Here is a 25,841-nt window from a genome sequence, read left to right on the forward strand (position 1 = left end):
ATTATTTTAACATTGCTTTCTTCCTGAATTATAAAGGGTAGGATTAAAAATTAAGTTTAAGACTTGAACTGATTCTTATTTATCTGAACAGAAACGGATACCAACTAAATCTGGTGTGGCAAGAAAGGAGAGAAGATGAAAATAAAAATTTTTGTTTTATAAATAACTATGTTATGTAAATTTTGGAATTACAAGGAAGAAAAGGGTTTGGATCCCCTTACTAGCCAGTCCCCCATCCCCCAAACGAAGAATAGCAGGAATGCTTATGGGGCTGAAGATTGGGGCACAGTTGGAAGTATTTCCCCATACATCTGTGGTATTGTGCTTCTTCTACTATTGGCATAAATCACTTTTGCTTATTATTTTGTTAAATTTTATTTTATTCTGTTTACAAAAGTAATATGCCCTCTGAAATACTGAAATGTTATAAGATACATGAAAGTTTTACTTGATGAAATGTATGATATTCTGTTGCAATAATGTGCTTCAGTTTTGAGATCCTTGACAGTTTTTAGGTACATGCTGAATGTTTGTATCAGTTTATAGATATCTCTGATTTTCATCAGTGCTCTCAGAGCACTGCAAATATCAGTGGTCATTTTAAAAAGTAAAGTCTGTTGTCTTTACTTTATTTGTCCTCATAGTGAAGAACAAATGGTTATCTGTTTTATAAGATATTTCATAGTATACCTTAAAACTATAATTAGCCTTAATAGTGCACAAGTAGAGTATTAAAATTGGTAAAACCAAACTCATTTCTAACTGGAGTGTTTCAGGTGTCAACATTTGTTAATCACCTTTTGATAAGTTATAAAACTAAGTTGATTTAAATATTCCACTGGTTTCAAACTTTAAAAAAGTTTTTTTGAAGCACTTAGATATATATTTTATATTGAGATATATATGTCTGTGTGTTTGTATACACAAACGTTTCTTGTAACATTACTTATTGTCATTCTGGATGTGTATGATGCACTTTGCTTTCTTTTCTAGCCCATTTGAAAAAAATCCTAGCTGTGGTCCTCTAATGTGTTTTATATTAAAGAAGACTGAATTGTTGCATTTGCATTTTCATGGTTTTCTGTTGGTTACTGGCCTACTAATAACTAAGATTCTTTTTCATCTTAGAATCATAAATAGGAATTACCATTCTTTTTATTACTGAAGAGTGCCCTAATGAGAAATAGGGCCTCCTGTCACTAAAGGAACAAGTGAGAGTGGCTTTTAAGGAGTGTCTCGTAGTTTGACACACACACAAAACAACTGTGTGTTTGTTCCCAAACTTATTTATTAGTACTTGTTATTGTAATTATATAATTTTAATTGTATGTTTTTTATACTAATGAACGTTACTTTGAAAAGTGAGCTGTGAGTAATTTGAATGTTTTAGAAAAATTAGGTAAGTCAGTAAAAACATGGGTGTGCAAGTGTCTTTACTTTCCACTTTAAAGAAGCACAAATTGCAGCCGTGAGGATGGCATTATGGTTGTGATTTATTGAAGAAAGAACTTACATTAGCATAGCCATTATCAAAGTCTTGGCTGATCATCAAATGATTGGCAAATGTGCTTTTATATGTCTGAAGTAAAAATAAATGTTTAAGACACTTGTTTCATTTTTAATGATTCCTGGCTTTATTTAACTATTGATATGCTATAAGATCACAAATGTTGTTCAGCAGTTAAAAGAGGCTTTTATTATTTAGGAAATTGCATTTTATTGAATAGCAATATCAATCAGATAATCTCAGAAATATTTCAGTGACAAAACAAAATGCTAATTTAAGCTTTTATTTAAAATGAACCAAAATCATGATCTCTTTTTTATGCTTATTGCTTGTTTGTTTTTATATTCTTAGGAGTTTGTGTTTTCTTTTGAGTCCTTACTTGTTCCTTTATCTGAGGGGTCTTCAAAAAATTCGTGGAAAGATTCATGTTATCTTAATTCCATTTTTCCACAAAAAAACTTTTTGAAGTACTCTTATAAAAGAGAGAAAAGCAACAACCTCAGGGAACTGTTAGAGAATCATGATTTCTAAACTTGAAATTAAAATTGATATTACTTTATTTTTGAAAATTCTGCTTTTATTAAAAACAAAAATGTACAGTGGAAATTAAATAATATTTTAGAAGTGAAAGTAACCGCCCTTTCATGTTTATTTGGTAATTGGATTCCTTAGTTGGTGGTTGTACCTTAAAATGAAATGTTTCTTGGATATAGCATAGAAATATCAGTATACCACTAAAACAAGGGCTAAGCATAAGGAAAGGAATAAAAGCTGACTTTACTTGGCACCATGAAATTTGCTTTCATTATCAAACAAATATTGTATTTAAATTGCTTAAAATAACTTTTTCATTCTTCTTTCAAAAAAGCTAACAATCTACCTGCATTTTACTGATCACAACCTCTATTGCACAAAGATTTTCCTTCTGAACTCATTAGTTACTCCCTCTTTATTGGATCATTCCCATGAGCATACTACAAAGCTGTAATACTCTTCATCTTTAAAAAAAATTCTCACCCCCAAAAATACACAGTCAAAAAACCTCCATTGACTCCAGATTTTAGTTCAGTTTCAGCTCCTCTGAAGAGTTATTTATACTTAGGGGTCTCGAGTTATCTCCTCTCATTCTTTACTGGGATCACCCCACTCTGGCTTATACACTCATTTTTCCACTGATATAGCTCTTGTCAAGTTAGAAGTTTGTTTTAGCTTTGCCAATATTAATAATAAATTCTCAATCTTCATTTTTATCAGTCATCTCTGCAGCATTCATTATGGTTAGTCACTCCCTCCTTATTGAAGTATTTTCTTCATTTAGCTTCTATGACATCAGTCTCCTCTTTTTCCTCCTACCTCACTGACTGTTTCATCTTAGTCTTTTTTCTTGATTCCTTCCTTTCTACTGGAATTTTTTTTAATTTAATTTTTTTTAATTGAAATGCAGTTGGTTGTACCTATTTGTGGGGTATGTTGTTGAATATCAATACCTGTGTACAGTATTCTACCAGATTTCTAAATGTTAAATTATCTCAGGACTCTCAGCTTTCTTCCACATGTAGTAAATAAACTCACTAGGTTTTCTTATCTAGTCTCATCTCTTCATTGATGAGTCCTGTATTAGTCTGTTTCTGTTGCTTATAACAGAATACATGGGAACCGAGTAATTTATAAAGAAAACAAAATGTATTGCTTACAGTTGCAGAGGTTAGGAAGTCCAAAGTCCAGGGAACACAGCTGGTGAACGCCTTGGTGGTAGTAACAGGGACAGCAGAGCATATCACATTGTGAAAATGGTGGAGCAGACAGTCAGTCCCTCATGCACTGTTCTTTTCAAGCCCTCAGAACCACACCCATGACCACCATTTTTAATCCATTCACTACGGCAGGAGGCATGATCGTATAATCCAATAATCTCTTCAAGGCCCCACCTTTCAATTACCATAATAGGATTTCCCACCCTCAACAGTTACAGTGGGGACTAAGTTTTGGGGGGACATTCAACCCAAGGCAAGTCCCAAACTTATATCTCATTACTTGGCAAGAGTCCCCTCTTTCAACTACAGACTAATATATCCAACTGCCTTCTTGATATCTCCACTTGAGTATTTAATAAGGATATCAAAATTAACAGGCCCCAAAGCAAACTTCACACTACTCTTTTTAGTCCGTTCCTCCCTTAGTGTTCCCATCTTAGGAAATGGCATTGTGTTATCTTTGACTTATTTTATACCCAGCATCTCATATATCAGGAAATGCCTCTATCTTCAAAATATACCCAAATCTGACCACTTTTCACTTTTGCTGTAATTACCCTGTTTTTCCTTGGATTATCACAGTAGCCTCCTAACTGGTCTTTCTGCTTCCATTCTTCACCTCCTATAACACTTAACAGCTTTATAGTATACAGAAGCCATATGTAGAACATATGGTCCTTGTAAAACGCAAATCATGTTAATCCCTCTTCAGGATCTTTAAATGACTTACTTTCACATTTAAATACATTACAGTTTTTTCTATGGTTTGCAAATTCCTGATAGATTTATCCTCTACTTCTCTTTTCTCTTTTTTAGCACTCTTCTGTCACTCATTCAATTCCAGCCATACCATCCTTGTTTTCCCTTACATATGCCAAGCAAACACACAGTGTCTAAAAGCCAGGAATCTTCCATGAGAAATTGGTGTTTTGAAGTGCGCTTTCAGCTACTGTGATCACAGTGTTGTGGTTTGTTCTGTAGATCTAGACTTTGAGAAACAGAAGCTGATTCTTTTTTTTTAATTTAATTTAATTTTTTTAAAATTTAATTTTGTCGATATACATTGTGGCTGATTATTGTTGCCCCTTACCCAAAACCTCCCTTACCCAAAACCTCCCTCCCCCCCCCAACAATGTCCCCTCTGTTTGCTTGTCGTATCAACTTGAAGTAATTGCGGTTGTTATATCTTCTCCCCCCCCCCCCCCCGTTGTGTGTGTGTGTGTGTGTGTGTGTGTGTGTGTGTGTGTGTGTGTGTGTGTGTGTGTGTGTGTGTGTGTGTGTGAATTATATATTAATTTTTGGGAAGCTGATTCTTTTGTTTGGTTATATGGACCACAAGGATGAGAAGAATTCTGTTCCAATTAATTAATATAACTAGTACTTACATTTTAGTTATCTCACGTTTTATGCAGCCTATGGATTTGTTGTACGATAAGTACCAAAATTGCAGGTTCAAATTAGATGCTTTGTTAGAAATTGACATCTCTGAGAAAGCTTTAAATATCCAGTGCGTTTTCAAATAAATATTTTAACTTTTTTTCTAATAGGTAATAGATGTGTATCCTTCAAAACTCAAAGATAAAAATGGGTATACTTTGAAAAGTAAGTGTTTCTATCTTCCAGCCACCCAATTTTGCTTCTGAGAGAAAATCAGATTTTTTAAAGCAGTGGTAGCATTTTATGTATATATAAAATATATAACTGTATTATATAATAAATATATAATTTTTTCTTCCTCGGTTTGACATTTCTACTTAATAGATCTTGGGAACTTGTATAAATCTGCCTCATTCTTTTTAAACAACTACATAATATTCCATTGTAGGTATGTTGTAATGCGGGAGCCCCAAATCTGAGAGGGCACTTGTGTAGTGTTTGCCTATTCCAAAGAAATCACCTGCAGATCCAATGGGTAGAGACATTGGTTTATTAGACTTACGAGAGGTACCAGTGGTGGCCTGTTGGTCAGAAAATCTGCGCTGCCATGGAGTACATCCAACAGTTATATAGTTAACAGATCAGAGTAGGGGTGTGTATCAGGCTTACGTTCAGACCCTCACCCAGCTCACATAACTCAGAGAGCACGGGAGATCTGGCTGAGTAGATAAGTTAAACTACTCGCTGTTCTCCTGGCACCAGAGTGTTTGTTCATTTACTTAGGGTCCCTGCTGCCCCCAGCCTCCTGTTTGTCTTAAGGGGGACAAGCCTTTCCTTGGGTAACTACCTTGACCAGGGGTAGTTTCCCAGGGGAGAGGGGAAACTCTGGTTTGTACAAGGAGGGAGGAATAGGGCTATGTCCTGCATTTACCCTACATATGTAAAATATTTAGCTTCGCTGATGGACAGATAAGCTGTTTCCAGTCTTTTGCTGCCATAAATTTTCTTTTTCATAGATCTCTTGGAAGATTATATCTGCAGCAAAAATTCTTAAAAGTTGAATTGTTGGGTCAAGAGGTATATATTGCCTAATTGTTCTTTTTTAGTTTTGTACCAGCTTACACTCCTACCAGTATTTGATTACAAGGGTTGACAAATGTTCTGTTATTTTAGGTTTTGCAGCCCACTTATGGTTTCTGTCACAAAATCTTTTTTGTATGTTTTTTGGCTTTGGGCTGTAGTTTCCCAAGTTTGGCCTGTAGCATTGCTGCAAGACTGTTATCAAAACCTTTTGTCTTTACCAACCTGCTTTGTGAACATGGTATCTCATTGCATTACTAATCTCTATTTCTGTTGTTGAATTTTAGTATTTCCCTTCCAGTGAAGTATTTGTTTAAATTCTTTGCTTTTACATACGGTTTTGGTTGGTTGTCTGCATCTTTTTGAACCATGCATGTTATCTTTATCTGTTAAGGAAATTGCCTTTTGTGATACAAAGTGCAATAAAATCTTTTAAACTACTTTATCCTTTATATTTTGATTTGGCTTGTGTTTTCTTCTCTTTAGGAATTTTTGGAGTCACATTTGATCTTTTATATTTTTATTCAATAAATTGTCTTTTATTCTGATTTTGTGTCATCATTAGAAAGGCTTGTCCCTCCTTTATGACTTAAAAATAATTATTTCATGGTTTCTTTAATTTTACTTTCTTTTATCTGGAAGAATGTTCTAGAACATCTGGAAGTTGTTTTGGTATGAGTTAGGGATCCAAGTTTTTCTAGGTGGTTACCCTTTTCTCCCAATACTATATCCTGAATTTGAATGTAGAAATATTGAAAGTTACTTTTTTCAATAATACTTCTCATATACTATAGAACTGAATTGCTGACCATATAAAATGCGTGGTTTTTCATTCATGAAACAGTTACAGAGCGCATACTATGTGGTCAGCTACTAAGGATAAAATGTTGAATAGAAAAGTCTCTAACCCTGATGACTTAAATTTTATTGCTTATAGTCTGGTGGGGGTATGTGCGTGTTTGCACTCATGTGCGTGTGTTTGGTTTGACACCCTGCTTCATTTATATTTTCTCTTTAATCTTCTATTCTTATGAGAATTTTAAAATAAATGGAAAAATTGAAAGAACATTACAATGAGTATTTATAGTATCACTTATTCTCTCCCCTGCTCTCTCCCTGCTTCTTGCTCTGTATGGTGTGCTATGTGAAAGTAAGTTATAGACACTATACCTCACCTGTAAGTTCTTTAGCATGCATCTCCGAAGATTTTAGTATCTTTTACCATCTGTTGTCCGAATAGATTATTTCAGAAAGTACAAAAGAGTCATTTTCCACATCTACTATTACCTCTATATTTATTAGTAAGCATTTTTATTTTAGGTGGCTGGACAGTACGGGGATCTGAACCCATGACTTGGGTGTTATAAGGCTGTGCTGTAACCAACTGAGCTAATCGGCCAGCCTTAGCAAGCATTTTTCTGATTAAAAAAAAAAAAAAAAAGCTTTTCTTCCCCGCCCAACCTCTTTTGACATCATTGTGGATCAGATTATTTTCATTTAATCACCATCACACTGTTCCTAATTTTTGTCTGTTTTTCTAGCTCTGTGAGGAAGGGGGAATCATAACTATCTTTTTTATCATTTTATCCGTAGAACCTAGTGCAGTACTTACCACAGAGTGGTTTCCTGATAAATATGTGCTGAATGAATGAATGAATACTTTAGTCATAGGGAGCTATTGAAGGATCTCAAGAGAGGATATAATATGGAATGGTTTATGTATTAGAAAGATAATTCTGGCATCTTTATGGAGGAGGGTAACTTGAAGAAAGCTTTCATTGGGAGCCTTTATCAGTTAGGACTTGATTACAAATAATCCAACTCAAATCAACTTAAACAAAAAGGGGAATTTATTGGATCGTGGAGTCCAGGGTTGAAAAATGAATAACATGAAGGGTACATCTGGGCTTTAGGAACAAATAAAAACAAAGATGCAAGTGCCACTAATATTTTCAGTCTTTTCTTCACTCTATTTTTATCAGTTCAAGTTTGTCCACTAATGGAACAATTAAATGTGGTTTTGGCATAGGGTTTGTAAGAATTTGGTTGCTTCCTAGATATCCATGTGAATTGAGTTAGTACACTGTTGGAAGTATTGCAGTAGTTCAGGAAGAATTGTGTAGAGTGTTGAAACTAGATGCTGAGTGGAAGAGATGGATTTGAAAGAGTAAATAGTACAGTTGACAGAATTTGTCCAGGAAGAAGGAGAATTGGAGTAATTCTCTTTTCTATCTTGAGCAACTGCTGGCTTGGTGAATTTGTTAATCAAGTGAGGAAAAGATAAGAAAGGTGTGCTTGGAACAGAAACATGATGAGTTTGATTTTAGAAATACTAACTTGGAATTCCCTAGAGGACGTACAGGAGCTAGTTAATATAGACAACTGAATCTTGGGAGAAAGGTCTAATAAGCTTAAAGTGCTTAGAAGTCAGTAGCAAAAGTAAAGGCTATGGAGGTGAGCAAAATAGCCCAGTCTGGAATTCTGTAGAAAAGTCAGTATTGAAGCCATGATCAGAGGAAGAGCAGTATAAAATAAATAGGCCACTTAGGTAAGAAGAAATAATAGTGTCAAAAAAACCAAAAGAATTTTATGGGCTATGTCACATAAGGATTGAAAAAAGTCAATTGTATTTGACCATTAGGAGATCATTCATGATGTTAATGAGAGTAATTCCAATGGGAAGTTGAGAGCTGATTGCATTAAGCTCAAAGGATTAGTGATTGGGAGATGAAGTAGAAACAAACTAGTGTAGACCTTTTTTCTACAAGTTTGTGAAGGAAAGGTGATTGAGGATAGTATAGGGCTGGGTTTTTTGTTTTTTGTTTTGGAATGGGAGAGGCTTTAGCATATAGTTTTGAACAGTAAATAGTTTTTTAAATTTATCCTAGGTTGGATAAATTTTATTTTTGTTTAAATATTTACCATTGTAAACACTAACAGCTGTGAGTGTTTATTAGTGTTAGTGGGGAGAAAATGGGACTCTGAGACCAGAGACCTGCGTTGTAATCTCAGCTGCCCAGCATCACCACAATTATAATTAGCACTTATATATTTCCTTCTAGGTGTTAGTCACTGTGTGTTAGTAGGCCCTTTATAAAAGGTATCACTAATCCTCACCACAAATCTCCAAGGTGAGTATTATACTGTTTTATAAATAGACTCTTGAGAGTTTACTTCTCAAGGTCACATATTTTCAGGATCATGCTATGATTTCAACACAGATATGTCTGATTCTGAAGTTGTTACCCTTTTATCTATATCACATTGCCCTCCTTTATAACCTAGTTTCTGAAGTTTTGGGCCCGCATTTTCTTAACTGACAGCTAGGGATAGTTACATCTATTTCAAAGTGTTAAAGGAGTATTGTGGTAATATTTATCTATATTTTGTTTGAAAAGAAAAAAATTTTTGCTTAAATACCAGACAGACCTTATAATTGTGGTCATCTGTAGCACTATCGTTTGTCTAAACAGTATTTTACTTTTTAAGGTGGTGGTATCATGGATACAGAAATGTCTGAAGATATAGACCACAACTTAACTCCTACCCTTGACAGCATGTCTTATGGAGTGCCGAATCAAACAGGATCTGAAAATTCATTGCTGGATGAAGATGATTATTTTTTGAACTCTGGGGATCTTGCAGGAATTCCGGTCGTTGGTAGTGACAATGAGGATGAACAGGATTTTAGTTCAAAGGACAATCTTGTTTCTTCAGTTCATACTGATGATAGCTTGGAAGTAGAGAGAAGAGTCACACAGCATGAATCAGACAATGAAAATGAAATACAAATTCAAAATAAATTAAAAAAAGACTTTCCTAAACAGTTTGATCAGGTTTCTGTCTTTAAATCAATACGGAAAGATTTTAGTCTAGTAAGAGAAAACAGCAAAGAGACATTTTCTGGAAAGGAGAAAAATAGAGACCTAACTTATCATGAACGTGAAAAACGGTTGGATAAACCCCATAAAGATTTGGATTCAAGGTTGAAAAGCAGTTATTTTGATAAAGCAGGTAATAATTGTTGGAATAGAACCATAAAACACAATAAAAAACTACTGATAATAATATAGCTTTTATTTTGATGTTATGTGAAGTATGACCAGTTAAATTCATTGTAAACTTGTCATTTTTTTTTTTTTTAAATCCTTGTTCTTTGCATAGTGACTGAATTTCTCCCAGTAACTTTTGGTAATGGTATAAATGGTTAAAAGATAGCTTTAAACCTCATTTCTTTCTCCCCTGGTTGCAATATTTTGATGAGAAGGCAAGATACTCGAATCACCTGTTCATTTTTTTTGAACACTGGAACCCAAAGTTGGATTTAACCTCTTTGTGCTGAAAGCACTAATTCAAACTGCTGTCCCACCAATTAATCCAAATTAGGGAGGTTTAAAAAAAAAAAAAAAATATATATATATATATAAAACATTTCTATTTTATGTTTTAGAAGTTTCTTGAGGCACTTCTTGAGCTTCTTTGTCCGTTGTACTCTCTACTTTAGCTCCAGTTCCATTCTTGAATATATCGTGTATTTTCTTCTGTGCTTTCCTTTCCTTCTGCTGTTCCATTTGTCTGTATGTCATTTTTTCTGTTTGCATATATGTCTGTGAAAGTGCATCTTATGCAACAATGCCTAACTCATAAACCTGTTCTACTTTGTAATCTTTCCTAACCGTTTTACATCAATAATGAATTGTTTTCTTGTCTATATTTCCACAATAGTTTGTTCATGCCTCATTATTTATCACACATTATTATATAGTTCTGTATTTGTTTGGCTTTACCGACTAGTGTAGGAGTTTCTAGAGGGCCAGGTTGTATGTTATTCATCTTTGTGTTCTTGGAGCCTAACTTGGTACAATGAATATAGTAATCCTTCAGTGATGTTCAATAGATGTGAAGGAAAGCAAGTTTACTATACCAGTCCTTGCATTTCTTCTGACAATGCTGGGAAATATATGGTAGAAAGAAAAAGACATTATTATTAAAAAAAAAACAACTATTTTCAGTATCCATTATGTACAAGGCTGTGCAAGGGTATACTGTATTTTTTGATATATATGATTCAGTGTATATTTTCAGTATAGAGTCCTTTTTCTCAAGGAACATAATGTCTACTAGCAGAAGGGACAAGACAAGTAGTAGAAGTGTCAATGACCAATTGAATAGCATAAGATTTAATTTATAATTGCAAACAATGATGGAAGTTTGTCATAATGAAGTACAAGATTTCTTTCAAATAACTGTAACAATGTTTTAGGGATTCTTAGGAGAAAGATGAGTTTTAACTTAGTGACCAGGGAGGGTTTTATATAGGAGAGGTGAAATTTGGACTGAGCTGCATCTGGAAAATTGTGTAAAGATTAGGACAGACAGAGGAGATTAGGAATGGAATAAGCAGAAATGGGGAAGAACAAGCACAAGTAATTTTCAGAGCACAGTGAACAAAGTAACCAGTTTATTTAGATTTGAGCAAAGGAAAAAATGTGAGGTAAAATGTTAGGTGGGCCTAGATTGTGCAGAACTTTGAACAAAACTGCCTTTTGGGTGTTTTTTGGGACCCAGTTCACTCTAATGAGCATCTTTGTTGGGAAAGAGAGGTGATTATCAAATGATAGCTTTTTAGGTCACTCTTTATGAAGATTTGTTATTCATATACATGTGTTTGTTTGTTTGTTTTTTCCTTTCAATAGCTAATCAAGTTGAAGAAACATTACATACCCATTTACCACAAACCCCAGAAACAAACTTTAGGGTAAGTTTTCAGTGTGTATGTAGATTGCTGTAACTGTGGCAAGTGTCAAAGTTTTCTTTATGTCACTTTCTAAACTCTAACTAAATGTGTTAGGTAGAGCACTGATTTTTTTTTTTTTTTTTTTGCTTTATTATTTGGGTGAGGACATCTTTGGAGGTATTCTAAAACTCAAAAGCCTCGACTCTTAGGTTCCTTATTTGTATTTGATATTTAGACCTATAGCACGTTTACTTTTAGGCACAGGGACTCTAATGAATGCCCATAGAGTTCCTTCATTTCCAATGAGCTTTTCTTTGGGTGTTAAACCTGAAGAGAAATAATTTTTAAATCTGAATATTTATTAATCCTTTATATTGTGTTTTAGGATTCCAGCTACACATTTGCCAATAAAGAATCCATTGGTTCGGAACTGGGGAATTCCTTTGCATCAAATATTAGAATTAAAGAAGAACCTTTGGATGATGAGTATGACAAAGCAATGGCACCACAGCAGGGACTACTAGACAAAATTAAAGATGAACCTGACAATGCTCAAGTAAACATTTCACCTTTTTTTTCCCCCTTCTTTTTGTTCCACACACTGAATTATTCATTTGAGAGAGGAAGTGCATAAGAAGTGAAGTAGTTTGTTGACAGGGTAAAAGGAGACTCTTAAAGAAGGTTGAGGCAATTTAAATTATCTTGTAAGGCTTTAACAAGAGTTATATGAAACTTTTCCTGAGTAGTAATTAAGGCTTTTAATCAACTTTTTTCCTTAATACCGCTGATTTTGCAATGCATTTCAGTGCAGAATTAAGGAAAGGGTGAGTCTTCCAGGATTTTAGATTGATACATAAAATATGGCTGAAGGTTTAAGGTAGCTTACGGGTTTGTGATGTGGTTGAGTTCATATAGGATAATAAGCCTTTGCAGTTACCGCTAATGAATTACAAGCTATGTATGGATTTAACTATTTTTCAGGAGGAGTTAATGGACAGATTATCTTTGGAAGGGTTCATTGATTGAAGAAGGAGTTCATTAGATTAGTGGGTAGAAGGTAAAGGAGGCTTTGATGAGTGGTACACGATTCCAAGTTTGAGATCTTTGAGATCCGTGAGTAATAAGGGTATAAGAGTAGAGTTCTGCTATTTCAGGGTTGCTCTGGAGGTAAAAGGTCCTGTAACTGTGAAGTCCTGAAGTCATCTAGGTTATTCATGCAGTTAATGATATTGCAAGTGGTTGGAATGGAAAAAAGAAGTTACATCAGATGCTGTAATCATTTTTGAAATGTAGGAAGGGGTCCAGTGGATGAATACACAATAGCAGCGATTGTTTGAGTGTAGTCTTCGTTTTGTACAGATGGCATAAATTCAGAGGATGAGAAGGAAAGATAACATGAATTAGCTATTTCTCTCAGTGACATTGGATCAGGAGAAAAGCTTAGGGCCGGACTGTGGCTCACTCGGGAGAGTGCGGTGCTGATAACTCCAAGGCCCCGGGTTCGGATCCCATATATGGATGGCCGGTTCGCTCACTGGCTGAGCGTGGTGCTGACAACACCAAGTCAAGGGTTAAGATCCCCTTACCAGTCATCTTTTTTAAAAAAAAAAGATAAGAAAAGCTTACCTTTATCTATCTTTATGTTAGTGGGTTTGAGAATGTGAGACTTCTGTGGAAAAGTTTTCTTTTAGCAGGATTTTTCACCCTCAGCATTACTGACATTTTGGACCAGATAATTCTTTGATAATTCTAAGTGGCTGTTCTGTGCATTGCAGGATGTTTAGCAACATTCTTGGCCTCTATCTACTAGATGCCAGTAGCAACCTCCCACACTAATTTTTAACAACCAAAAATGTCTCTAGACATTGCCAAATGTCCTCTGGGGGTGCATAATCATCTGCTATTGCGAATCACTGCTTTAGAATAAGGAGATAGAAAAAGAAGAGGTGATTACAGTGGTAGGCGATTCATATGAGTCTGATTGATGCTCAGTTAAGCAAGAATTCCATGGTGCCCAGTGGAAGGTAGATGTATTAAGGTAGTGATGGTGAAGCTGTAGGAGTTGATTGGATATGAATGTAGTTCCTACAAAGAAGACAGTAGAAGGAATATGAAAATATTTGAATAGAAGGTAAATTGAAAGCATGTTTATTGAAGCGGATAAAATGGAGATCTTGGATATGTGAGTTTAGGGATAAATAGATGTCCTGACACCCAGGAAAAGTCTATGTGGCAATATATATCTTAGAAGACTATAACCATGTCTGTATGCAGGGCAGATCTTGTGTTTCTTTACATGCTTCAGTCTGGGCATGGGAAATCTATAAGAAATCATAATGCTGGCAGGGTACCAAAGGCATCTCTTTCTTTTATCCATGACCCAATAACGCTTCCTTGGGACATAAAGGTACTTATAGCAAAGACCAAATACAGTGGGGATAGAAGGCATTGGGAAAGTTGTTAGCGTTACTGTTTTCAAAACAATCAGAGATTCCAGTGGCTGTAGAATATAAATAGGGTGGAATGGATAGCAACATCTACATTTTTGTGCACTAATTCAAAGTTGTAAAATGTGTTATAAAATGCCAAATATGAAGTTTCATCGTGATTATGGGGAAGAACTTCCCTAAAGGCTCACCACCTGATTGACTGGATTCTTGAGAACCAAGCAGTAATGTGGGTTGGTTCTGGGCTAAGATCCAAAAGCATTCTTTACCCTGACCCCACAATAAGGCACGTGAGTGGATAAAGCTAGATTTTCCCTGAGCAGTCCTCTCTCTTGTCGCCACACCAATCCTGTAGGGCCAGACCTTTGGTAATTCTTCTAGAAACCCCCCAGGGGAGGTCATGTTATATGTAATCTCTAGAAACCTGGTTCTTTCCTTTTTTCTTGTCTTTCCCCTTCCTCTTCTACCTCCCCACTCTCCTGTGTCCCACTGTTCTCCTCTCTCCCTATGTTACCTCCCTGCCTAACCCCCATTTTCCTATTCTTTTAGGTATTTCTGCCTTATGACCATTGGAAATCTATATTGCTTGCTTTTTTTTCTTTCTTTTTTTTTTAAAAGATGACCAGTTAGGGGATCTAACCCTTGACTTGGTGTTGTCAGCACCTCGCTCTCCCAAGTGAGCGAACTGGCCATCCCTATATAGGGATCCGAACCCGTGGCCTTGGTGTTATCAGCACCACACTCTCCTGAGTGAGCCACGGGCCGGCCCTTATATTGCTTGCTTTTCAATACTGTGTAATGCTTTCTTACTCTTACTCATTTCCCATGGACTGGAAAGGGGAATTCCAATGTACTGTTTTCTTAGTCTCTAAAACAGTGCTATTAACCTCACATAAAATACTGATAGCTTTTACAGTTGTGGTCAGCCTTTACTTTTGACCATCAATTAGTGTAACTTTCCCTGTGGTTCAGTAAACTCATAGCTTTAGCTCATGGCACCTTTTCAAAATCTCCCTTGGCTTTTCTCAGTGCTTAACTGTGTAGTTTTGCTTTCAGCTCACCTCCTAATTCTCCTTTTTAAATAATTCATTTTGGCCTTAATTTCTTTACTTTCCTATGTATATCACTAAGGTGTTGAAATGTGCATATATAAATTTAACAACTTCCACCCATTTGCTTTTAGTTATTTCTTCATTTATGATTTTCTGGGTTTATCAGTCATTGTTCTGCTGCCTTTGGTACTGGCATAGCATCATTTGGCCTCCCAGTTTTGTTTCTTCATTCTAATCCCATTGCATGTTACTGTAACATTTTTTGTGGTATTTTTACAGCTACAGGTGCTTTTACATGTACTCCTTCTAACGACCTATATAAGATGGCCAGAGTGTGAGGTATATTTGTGGATGAGGAAGCTTAGGTTCATAGAAATTAAGTTAGTTCCTCAAGGCCACATGGCCAGTAAGGAGCCAGTCTGGGGTCATAATCAAAGTCTTATTTTTATTAGTCTACCAATATTTTTGTAAGTAGAAGTTGTTTAATTTTTTTAAATGCCTAGAGATGGTTTTAAAATAAAAACTTGAAAGCCAGAGATCTCATTTTCCTTTTTCCCCTTTTCTGTAAGTTCTAAAAGCTAGACAGTCAGTAAGTATTACATTAAAATCATGATTTTTTTCTTTTTTGCTTGCTCATAATAATGGAGGTAGAGCTAATCTATAATCTCTCATTGAAATAAATGGATTAAGATGGGAAAGCAAATTAACTAATTGTCACAATAGTGATTCATACAATCTTGGAAAGTAGAATGCAGTAATTCAAATGTTGGAGCTTTGTTTTAGCCATATCAAGTTAATTTGGTTATAGAAACTGTGTTCTTCATTTCTAAAATACTGTCTTAAGATATTAATATGGTTTTTTCTTTGTGGTAAATGAAGGGAAGTTAAATGTATTGGTAAAGGATTTTTTGTTTTGTTTTGACACCTATGTTTTTCTGCTTCTGAAACCTTTTGGGTCATCAATTAGATATTTACTTCTCAAAAAACATTAATTATTTGTCAGTCATTGATTTGTTTGTGAAATATTTGTAAAATTCGTCATCATTGGGGGGTAGAAACATAAACCAAACATGATTCTGCCTTGAAGTCATTATGGCATACATACATGGTACTTAAGACATATAATTATTTTTACTATATAACATAACTAATATGTACTTGAGGATTAAGAAATGCCACAGAAGTTTGGAATAGCCATCACAGAGAATAAGAGAGCTGACTGGAGGTCATTAATGTATGCCAGTGAGTATTGATTATTTCTGGAGTTTTCTGAGATTAAAAGAATTTTTTCTTTTACTGGAAATTTGCTATAATATAGTATATAACATTGGAATGTCAGGATGAGTCAATATTAGAAAATCTTTTAATACATGTATTCCATCAACAGGTCAAGGAAGAGTGTCTGTATGGTCATCTTGTTGGATGCCAAAAGACATCTCATGTAATTCATTATGCGTTTCTTATAATAGATACTCTCTTGATAATGGTGAGGAAATATCTACTTCTGGTCAATAACAATTATTGAATTTGAAAGTAAAATGAAGTAAACTTTCTGTTAATAATTACTAAGAGTTGCTGGCAAGCCTCCAAAAAAAACAAAAAACAAAAAAACCCCAACACAACAAAAAGTGCTAAAAGAATACAGATTACTAGTGTCAGCATTATTATTTAACTTTTGTTGGCTTTTTGGCTCAATATACATTAAATAAATGAGAAGAAAAAATAATGGAAAAGGATATAAAATTATCACTGGCTGCTAAGTATCTATATTAGCACATTAATAGAATTCATAAAAGTTTAGTGGAGTACGTAGTCGAATTATAGTTATATTAAAAAATAGCGATATTTCTATAAATTGATTTCCCAGTTAGATGATATAATGAAAAAGAACTGTGGTTTTTAGCAGCAACTAAAAAGGGCTTAGGTCTGATAAAAGACAACTCGAATGAATGGATAGACCATTTTTTGTTGAAATGTAAAAAATATTATGAAGATATCAGTTATTCCTAAATGAAGACAGAGATTTGATTTATTCTTATGAAAATACCAATGGTTAGGTTCTGAAGTTTTGGAGAATTATAGGGGTGCATATAAACACACACATATATATATATATATATACACACACATATATTCTAAAAACTGGTTGGAGAGGTTATGAGTGGCAAACTCTGTAAAGTGGTTAAACATCCTACAATTAGTTTCATTAGGATAGTGTGATATCATAAGATTAGTCAGGGTGATAATGATACAGAATACATAGCCACTAAAATAGACATTATTTTTAATGATTTGATATATTAATCAATGGCAAATGGAAGGAATTAACTAGCTATTTAGAGAAAGAAAAAGAAAAATGACCATTATACATCAAATGAATAAATTCCAAATGGATTAAAACAGGAGTTGGTAGATTATCAGTGGGGCCAAATCCAGCCCACCCTGTTTTTTGGTTTTATTTTCCACCCATTGCTTGTGTAAATAAAGTTTATTGGAGCTTTGAACATTCATTCATTTACATGTTGTATATGGGTGCTTTTGCTCTACCAGGGCAGAGTTGAGTAGTTGTGACAGAGACCAAATGACCTGCAGAGTTGAAAATATTACTACCCGGCCCTTTGCAGTAAAGTTTGCTGACCCCTGGATTAAAGGACTGTATTATAAACAATGAAACTACATTCTTATTATTTTATTATGGAAGTAAAACTTTGTAACAGATAGAAGAAATCACAAAGGTAAAGACTGTCAGATTTTTGGCATAAAAATGGAAACTTCAGTACATAAAATTTTTAACTTAAAGTACATATTGAGGAAATTTTATAAATTCTGTTATATTATAATGCACTTTTGTAAATGAACATTAAGAAAAGAACTGCAAGTTTAAACAAGTGAAAAAGGCTTTTAAGTGGCTTTTTTTCCCATAAATTGCTGGAGTAAATATAATTAACAACAGTTTTTTTGGGGGGAAACAATCTTTCATTATGTATCAAAAACCATTTTACGTTGCAATTCCACTTGAAGAATCTATTCCTTAGGGATGATCCTAAATATGGTAGTATGAGTGTTCACAAAGATATTCATCATGGCATTGCTGATTATATTAAATGTATGGAAATAGTAAGGGGACCAACGTTGGGTTGTGGCTATATAATCTCAGTGCCATTCTGGAGCCTGAGGCAAAAATAAAGAATCAGTAATAGTAACCCTGTCTTTGCTTAAAGTTTTTGTATTTCGTTCATCGTGGATTTTTGCAAATTTTGATTTTTAAATATACTGCATTAAAATATTATCTCAATTACTGAAGTTTTTGGTGCCTCATTAATTTAGTATTTCTCAAATTTGAGTGATGTACCAACACCCCCAATACAAAAACGGAGGTTTTTTTTGAGATGCCCCAGAATTCCAAGAATAAGGGGTCTTGTAGGGTTTTGCAAGTTTCATTATGATAAATGATATATTAAAGTAAAAGTTAAATCTATCATTTAATGGCTTCACGATGCAATAACACAATTGTAAAAGCAAACAACGCACTAAAAACTTGTAGTATATGTGATATTGTAGTTATATGATGGTTACTCAGGACTTAAAATATGTTTACATGCAATTAAAAGTCATTGAAAGGAAAACAGTTCAAAAAATATTCTTTCAGAATTCTCAGACTACTTAGACCTCAGGGATTTTTGGACTCCAATTTTAGAAACACTTGTATCTGGCTATTAGAAGATATTTTGGTGTAATATATAATAATATGCAAAAATCCAAATGATACAAGTAAGCAAAACATCAGTTTATAGGAATGATATATTTTGTATAATTACAACTATGTAAAGAAATAAAACCTGAATAGAGGAGAGGAAAAGACTGGAAAGAAATATACCAAAAGAATAACAGTGGTTATTTTGGGGTGATGGAAATAAGATTAGAAATTTTTTCTTATTCCTACTTATCTAACTTTTCTATAGTGATTGTGTATTACTTTTATAATAAACAGTAACCAATTAAAGAAGAATTTTCAAAAATAATTTATAAATATCTGGTAGTTCCACAGGCTAACTAAATAGCTACTTTCATTTTTTGCTTCTTGATCTTCCGGCAGAGACAAATATACCCTAATTGTAATTAGAGTTTGCTTACTGCTTTGTATTTTATTATTTGTTATTAATGCTAATGTAAACATTTTTCACCTCAATATAGCGATAGTGAAATGTCTTGAATGTCTGGATTTTTTTAGGTATTTATTATTTTCTCTGTGTGTTTATTTATTTTTTCCTTTTTTAAAGGAGTATAGTCATGGCCAACAGCAAAAAACTCAAGAGGGGGAACTGAAAATTAGTGCTGTGTTTTCGGTCAGTGGCAGTCCTCTTGGTAAGAAACGAAACTGAATACATGAATTGTATTTATTCTGACCAATATGAATGAGAGGAAGTTTCTAATTGTAATTAATAAACTAGACAACTCTCTCAGCCTATTTAGAATGCCTTTACATAGTATATTGCATAATTACTGTTGTGTTTTAAGACTAGCTTTAGAAGAGAAGAAAGAATGCATAGTTGAAATTCATGGTAAAAAGTAAAACATTTTTTTCTTTCAATTTTTTTTTTTAAAGCTCCACAGTTGACTACTGGCTTTCAGCCTTCACAGGCATCATCTGGCATGAATAAAATGCTTCCTTCAGTTCCAGCCACAGCTGTTCGAGTTTCCTGTTCTGGTTGTAAAAAAATCCTCCAGAAGGGGCAAACTGCTTATCAGAGGAAAGGGTCTACTCAGCTATTCTGCTCTACACTGTGCCTCACTGGATATACAGTTCCACCTGCCCGCCCACCTCCTCCTCTCACCAAGAAAACTTGTTCAAGTTGCTCAAAGTATAGCAGAATTCTAAATTATCTTTTTTGTTTTCCTTTCTTTTAACATACTTTTTCTTAGCCTGTGTATTATGTTTAGTTTTCTGCATTTCTGTGTTTTTATGAGAGATACCACATTATTTAGTCCTGACATGTTGCTGTTTTCAGTCTCTCTGGGTGCTAGATGCTCAGCTTTCTTTTAGGCTTTCAATAATGTGCCTTTTATATATTAAGTGTTTTGGAAACCAATTCTTCTATCCTTGTTTGTTGAGATGCTTTACGTTACAAAAAGTACACACTTATGGGTATTGTATTACCACAATATTTTATCTTGTTAATGTAAGCAATCGATTTTTAAATCCAACAAATATTTAAAGTTATGATTCCTACTGTGTAATTGGAATTTATTTAATTTTTCTTCTTAACTTTAAATGGCTTCCAGTATATATTTTTATCTTCTCAATATCTGAACTACCTCAGAGAGTTCATTGCAATGTTTAAGAACAGAAAAGGAGAATGACCTTATGACCTTAATAAGGTCATCCTGAAATGTATGAGGAATATGAACTAATCTTGTAAGGAGATTGCTAGAAACTGTTTAAATGAGTAAGTTTGAAAAAGAGAAATTATGCTTGTTCTGAAACACATTGGCTTTTCTCTTTTATCAGACTACTGAAACTATGGTTTATGACTTTATGTATTTGTGTTTATAGCTCCTCACATGCTTGCTGCCCTTTCTCTATCTGGAAAGGGAAAAAGATACTCCCTTTTCTGGTTTAATTGGATAAGAGATTTTAAAAAGAAATTTGGATATGATTAGAAGTTTTTCTGGATGTTAGTTATTTAAACATCCCTTTATGCTTCATTTCTTTGAAACAATTGAAAGGGTAAATTTTGGTTATATTTGAGGTAGTAAAATAGCAGTTTAAATTATATACCATATATTCATATATGCAAGTGTAGATTGGACTTTAGTTTCCTTTGGAAGTTCTGTTTTCCTTTTAAGATTGCTGCTATTTAAAGCAACAGGAATAACTTCTGTAACTTTTTGTTTTGGGATTATCTTTCAAGTTATAATATGTTCTTTTGAACAGCTTCAGTGGTATCAAATTTTTATCTCCTGAGGGTCTATTTAATGTTTGCAAGTGGCTAAAAGTGATTTAGAACTATATGTATTGATTAGAAGGTAGATTAGGATATTTCATATCAACTTTTTAAATTAATTTTTAAAAAAATTTTTGTTCAAAAATGAAATTTGATTAAATAATAAGATTTGTGGTTTTGTGACATAATTCCTTTTTGAAGAAATTTCCAAAAAGGACTTTTAAAAAATATATCCAGCAATATCTCTAACAATGTTGTCATTGTTAGAATTAGTAGGATCGATCCCAAGGCTATTTTATGTGATAGATTTTGGCTTACTTTCCTTTTTATTTATTTCATTAGAGCATAATCCATGAGGGGTGGTTGGCAGAATGTTGGTCGAAGAATACAAAATTTCAGTTAGGTAGGAGGGATAAGTTAAAGAGATCTATTGTACAATATGGTGACTATAGTTAATATTATTGTATTCTTGGGAAATGCTAAAAGAGTGAATATAAAGTGTTTTCACCACAAAAATTTATAAGTGTGAGGTAATGCATATGTTAATTAGCTAGATTTAGTCATTCTGCAATATATATAAATTTTAAAACATCATGTTGTGCATAGTAATTACGTACAATTTTTCTCTGTCACTGTAAAAACAAACATAAGCTATGCGGGTAGGAGCTTTGCCTGTTGTGTCCACTGCTATGTACCCAGCATGTTAGGTGCTTAATAAATATTTGTTGAATGAGAGAATTAATGACCCTAACTTTAAAAAAAAAAAAAAAAGGAAATTCACTCATTACTTTACAGCTACAATTTATGTGATAAAACTATTAAATATCAGCCACATAATGTTTTTGGAAGTTTAATTTAGTAAAGAGACTTATATATACTGTTTGAATTATAAAACATGCTTTTAAAAGTGAGTACTTAGGTGTATGCCGTGTCTCTAATTTTTATATTCCAGTATATTCATCACTAGATTCTAAGATTGTCAGTTTGAAAATTATAATTTTTATGGTTTTTTATTTCTGTTTTGCCATGAAATAATTTCACATAATAACTTCCTTTTATACTTCTCTATTTAATTCTTACTTTGGGGATCAGTGATTTCTAAAATTTTAGTGATAATTCTTATTTTATAATAATAGTCATAGATATTCTTTCCAAGGTTTATCGTTTATTTTTAAAATAATCGTAGAAAACTCGTGAGTTTTAAAAATGTGTGCCCTCTTTCTGATTTTTGTTTTTGTTTTTTTTTTTTCAATTCTTGTCCATACCTGTTACTTTTTTTCAACTAAATTTATCATGTCCCTTTGGCCGCTGGTGTTTGCATTAGCTTTATCTGGAGACAGGCCATTTTTATGTACATCGTGATCTTAATGTAATTCACTTGTTCTTTTTTTTTTTTTTTTTTTTTGTCGTTTTTTCGTGACCGGCACTCAGCCAGTGAGTGCACCAGTCATTCTTATATAGGATCCGAACCCGCAGCGGGAGCGTTGCCGCGCTCCCAGCGCAGCACTCTACCAAGTGCGCCACGGGCTCGGCCCAAATTCACTTGTTCTTTAAGATTATTTTTCTCTTGTCACTTTTGGTTTCATTCATTATCCAAAAAATTTTTCATTTTTTTAACCTGTTATGTCTTGACTCTTAACTGTCCTAACTCTTCATTCACTTACTCTTTTACCCTTCTTCATTTTTTACTCTCTTCCATTTGCCCTTTTCTGTTCTTTCAGGTACTCCTTACTTACTTATCTCCTCAGCCTTTTTCATTTTCTGTCTTACTCACTTTCCCCCCCTTCTCATTTTACATAATACCTTTTTCTCTTGTTGCTTTACTCCTCAACCACAGATAAATCTTGTTTTTCGTTGTACTCCATTTTACTTCCTGAACTACTCTTTCATTTCCTATTCAGCACTTATAAATTACCTTAGACCCTTTTATTCCATCTTTTCTACACAGTCATTACAACACTTGGGTACAGTCTGGTTTATCTGATTGTAAAATTGCTTAAATATAAGGAAATTAAATTCAAAGAAGCTAAAAGATTTGCTCAGTGTCACATAGCTGGTTAATTTTGGCATATACGTTGTTTCCCTACATAGTCTATATGGTCAAACAGGTTTAATTTGTAAATAATCTCTATAAAAAGGGTTTCATTTTAATTCGAATAGGCAGAGATAGAAAAGATTTCTTTCTTGATAGCTACTGCTGTTTTTATAAGCCAGTAGAAATATAGCATCAGCACTTAAGGTTAAAAACTCATGAGCTGTTCAGAATAACAATTTTATTTTTCCTTATCTTTTGTTGACCATGTCTCTTAGCTTCTTGAATTTAACCTAAACTCTGAAAATATTTTAGTTAATCATCATTTAATTTTTATCTACCTAAATTTTAAAAATCTATCTTAAATCCTACAGAAAAGGGACAGTTTAGAGGATAATTTCGTTAATACTGTTAGGAAAATCAGACTCTGTATAATGATATTCAAAGAAGTAACTATTTCTAGATTGTCTGTACCATTTCTGAATTTTTGCTAACTGGAATGAGATTGTTTCTTCTCATTCTGGCATAAGATATAATCTATTGCTACAATAAGATGTAATCTAATTGAACTGTAAGCATATTGAGAAATACCTACTTTTATATTTTCATTGTCTTGATCCATGCTGCTCCCAACCCTTATCAATCCTTAACCTTCTAGAAAACTTATTTAAGGTCCAGCTAAAATGGCACCTTGTTTTGAGTAGACTTTCATGTCACATATGGTCTCATACAATTGTTTCTTCATTTTTATATTTCTATAGTACATCATACATATCTTTTTCAAAATTGTTTATACTACTATCAATTTTAAGAATGCTTCTGTTACAGTATTTTATAAATTGTCTATTTGTCCCAGTAACTCTGAGCTCCTTGAGTGCATGCATGGACTGTATCTTGACTCAGGGTTTAGCTAGTGTCTGGCTCAATAAAACTGGGTAAATACCCGTCTGTGAAGTACATTGAAACCTAATTTGAAAAATAGCTGTAAAGGCAAAAAGGAAAAAAATGCAGAAAGCAAAGCAGTCTAGAACTGCTAAATATAGAAGAGGACAAGTATGGACTTATGTATTATAGTATAGTACCATATTAGATGTTCCTTATGATGATTTCCCATCATTTTTATTATTACCTTTTATTGAAGCAGAGATATTTTTAATCTTTCCAAAAAAAAAGTATTCTGTTAGCATAAACTTTTAAATATGCAGGATGTTATGCGAATGAATATAACAGCATATTAACTATTATGTAAGTGTATTCTTATGGGGGAGAGACACTGTTTAGAAAATTTCACCAATTAGAAAAGTGGCTTTTAAAATGGTTTACACTTAAACTATCTGGTAAACTACTATAGAAAGTGGTTTGGTGGTGGGATTAAGGTTGGTGTGGCGGGGAACCTTAATCATTAGGTTACAAATTAAATTATTCAAATATAGAAAATTCAGATATAACCATGCTAGAATATACACTGTAATTCAAAGTGTATGTTTACTTTTAAAAGATGATGATTTTTAAGAATTTCGAATGTAATGTTATTTTAAAAGTATATTTTGGAAATACAGACAATTCTAAAGAAGAAAATAAAATTTCCTGTAATCCCACCTATAGAGATAATAAATGCTAACCATTTGACGTATTTCCTTTTAATCTTTGAAACATATTACGTATATTAGTTCTCACAACAGTTCTATGAAGTAGATGGTATATCAGTTCCATTTTATAGGAAAAAACTTAAGTATCAAAACAATTTATGTTTATGCAAGAAAACCCAGGTTTTTAAATTCCAGTGCACTTTCCCTACATTATAATCACCTCTTTTTTATTTGGTAATTTTAGCTCACTACAAGAAAAAGAATGAATTATACTGTGGCTTATTTTATCTTTGTTATCATTTTTAGAGACATTTTAAATCCGAAGGATGTGATCAGTGCCCAGTTTGAAAATACCACCACTAGTAAAGATTTTTGCAGTCAGTCATGTTTGTCAACATATGAATTGAAAAAAAAACCTATTGTTACCATAAATACAAATAGTATTTCAACCAAATGCAGCATGTGTCAGAAGAATGCTGTTGTAAGTTATCTTTTTATTTTATTGGAGGGAGGTCTAATGTTTGTGCTCAAAGAATAGCTTTTGATGTCTCTGCTTATTGTTTGCATGTTGTTTTTAAATTCCTAGATTCGACATGAAGTTAATTACCAGAATGTGGTACATAAACTTTGCAGTGATGCCTGCTTCTCTAAGTTCCGCTCTGCTAACAACCTCACAATGAACTGTTGTGAGAACTGTGGGGGTTATTGTTACAGTGGCTCTGGACAGTGTCACATGCTTCAGATAGAGGGGCAGTCTAAAAAGTTTTGTAGTTCAGCGTGTGTCACAGCATACAAGCAGGTACCTAACCATATTTAATCTTAATGTCTTTGTTTATTTCAGGGAGACCTAAATTTTTTGTTGGAAATTATTTACAAAAACACTGTTGAAAGTATTAAGAGCTTATTGTTTGCTTAACTAAAATTATTACATATAAATAGTATTTGTTGAATGAATGTGTGTGAAATACTCTGTTATAGAGTTCAGTAAGTAGCAGTTTCTGTTTATGCATTTGAATATATGTTTTTAGGGTATGGTTTTTAAGTTTCAAATGTGTTTCATGTTTTTGAACAATATTATGAAGATACAGAAAAGCACAAAGAAGAAATATAATGCATCTCCCAGAGATAACCAGTCCTATCCTTTTGTTGTATAGCATTCTGATCTTTGAAATACATTTTATTAGTCAGTTTTGGGGTTTTTTTTGGGGGGGTGGGGGGAGGAAGGGTGGCAGCTGGCTGGTACAGAGAGTGGAACCCTTAACTTTGGTGTTATTAAATACACTTTGATTTGCATGTATACTTTTTATTTGACAAGGAAAGG

General features: G+C 33.5%; 1 protein-coding gene across 5 annotated transcripts in view; it reads left to right on the forward strand.

Annotated features, from left to right (window-relative positions):
- ZMYM4 (zinc finger MYM-type containing 4) overlaps nucleotides 1-25,841 on the forward strand; it is a 137,952-nt gene that overhangs the window by 69,255 nt on the left and 42,856 nt on the right. For 3 of the 5 annotated variants that reach the window (XM_063104530.1, XM_063104528.1, XM_063104529.1), the window contains 7 exons: nucleotides 9,208-9,732; nucleotides 11,415-11,476; nucleotides 11,841-12,011; nucleotides 19,235-19,319; nucleotides 19,561-19,816; nucleotides 24,827-25,001; nucleotides 25,107-25,319. In XM_063104530.1, the coding sequence (XP_062960600.1) occupies nucleotides 9,219-9,732; nucleotides 11,415-11,476; nucleotides 11,841-12,011; nucleotides 19,235-19,319; nucleotides 19,561-19,816; nucleotides 24,827-25,001; nucleotides 25,107-25,319 (1,476 nt within the window). In that variant the 5' untranslated portion in view covers nucleotides 9,208-9,218. Of the gene's footprint in view, nucleotides 1-9,207; nucleotides 9,733-11,414; nucleotides 11,477-11,840; nucleotides 12,012-17,606; nucleotides 17,690-19,234; nucleotides 19,320-19,560; nucleotides 19,817-24,826; nucleotides 25,002-25,106; nucleotides 25,320-25,841 lie in introns of those variants that run through there. The other 2 variants (XM_063104532.1, XM_063104531.1) reach the window with 2 other exon arrangements.

The sequence above is a fragment of the Cynocephalus volans genome, chromosome 8 (assembly GCF_027409185.1).
Source record: "Cynocephalus volans isolate mCynVol1 chromosome 8, mCynVol1.pri, whole genome shotgun sequence".
Lineage (NCBI taxonomy): Eukaryota > Metazoa > Chordata > Mammalia > Dermoptera > Cynocephalidae > Cynocephalus > Cynocephalus volans.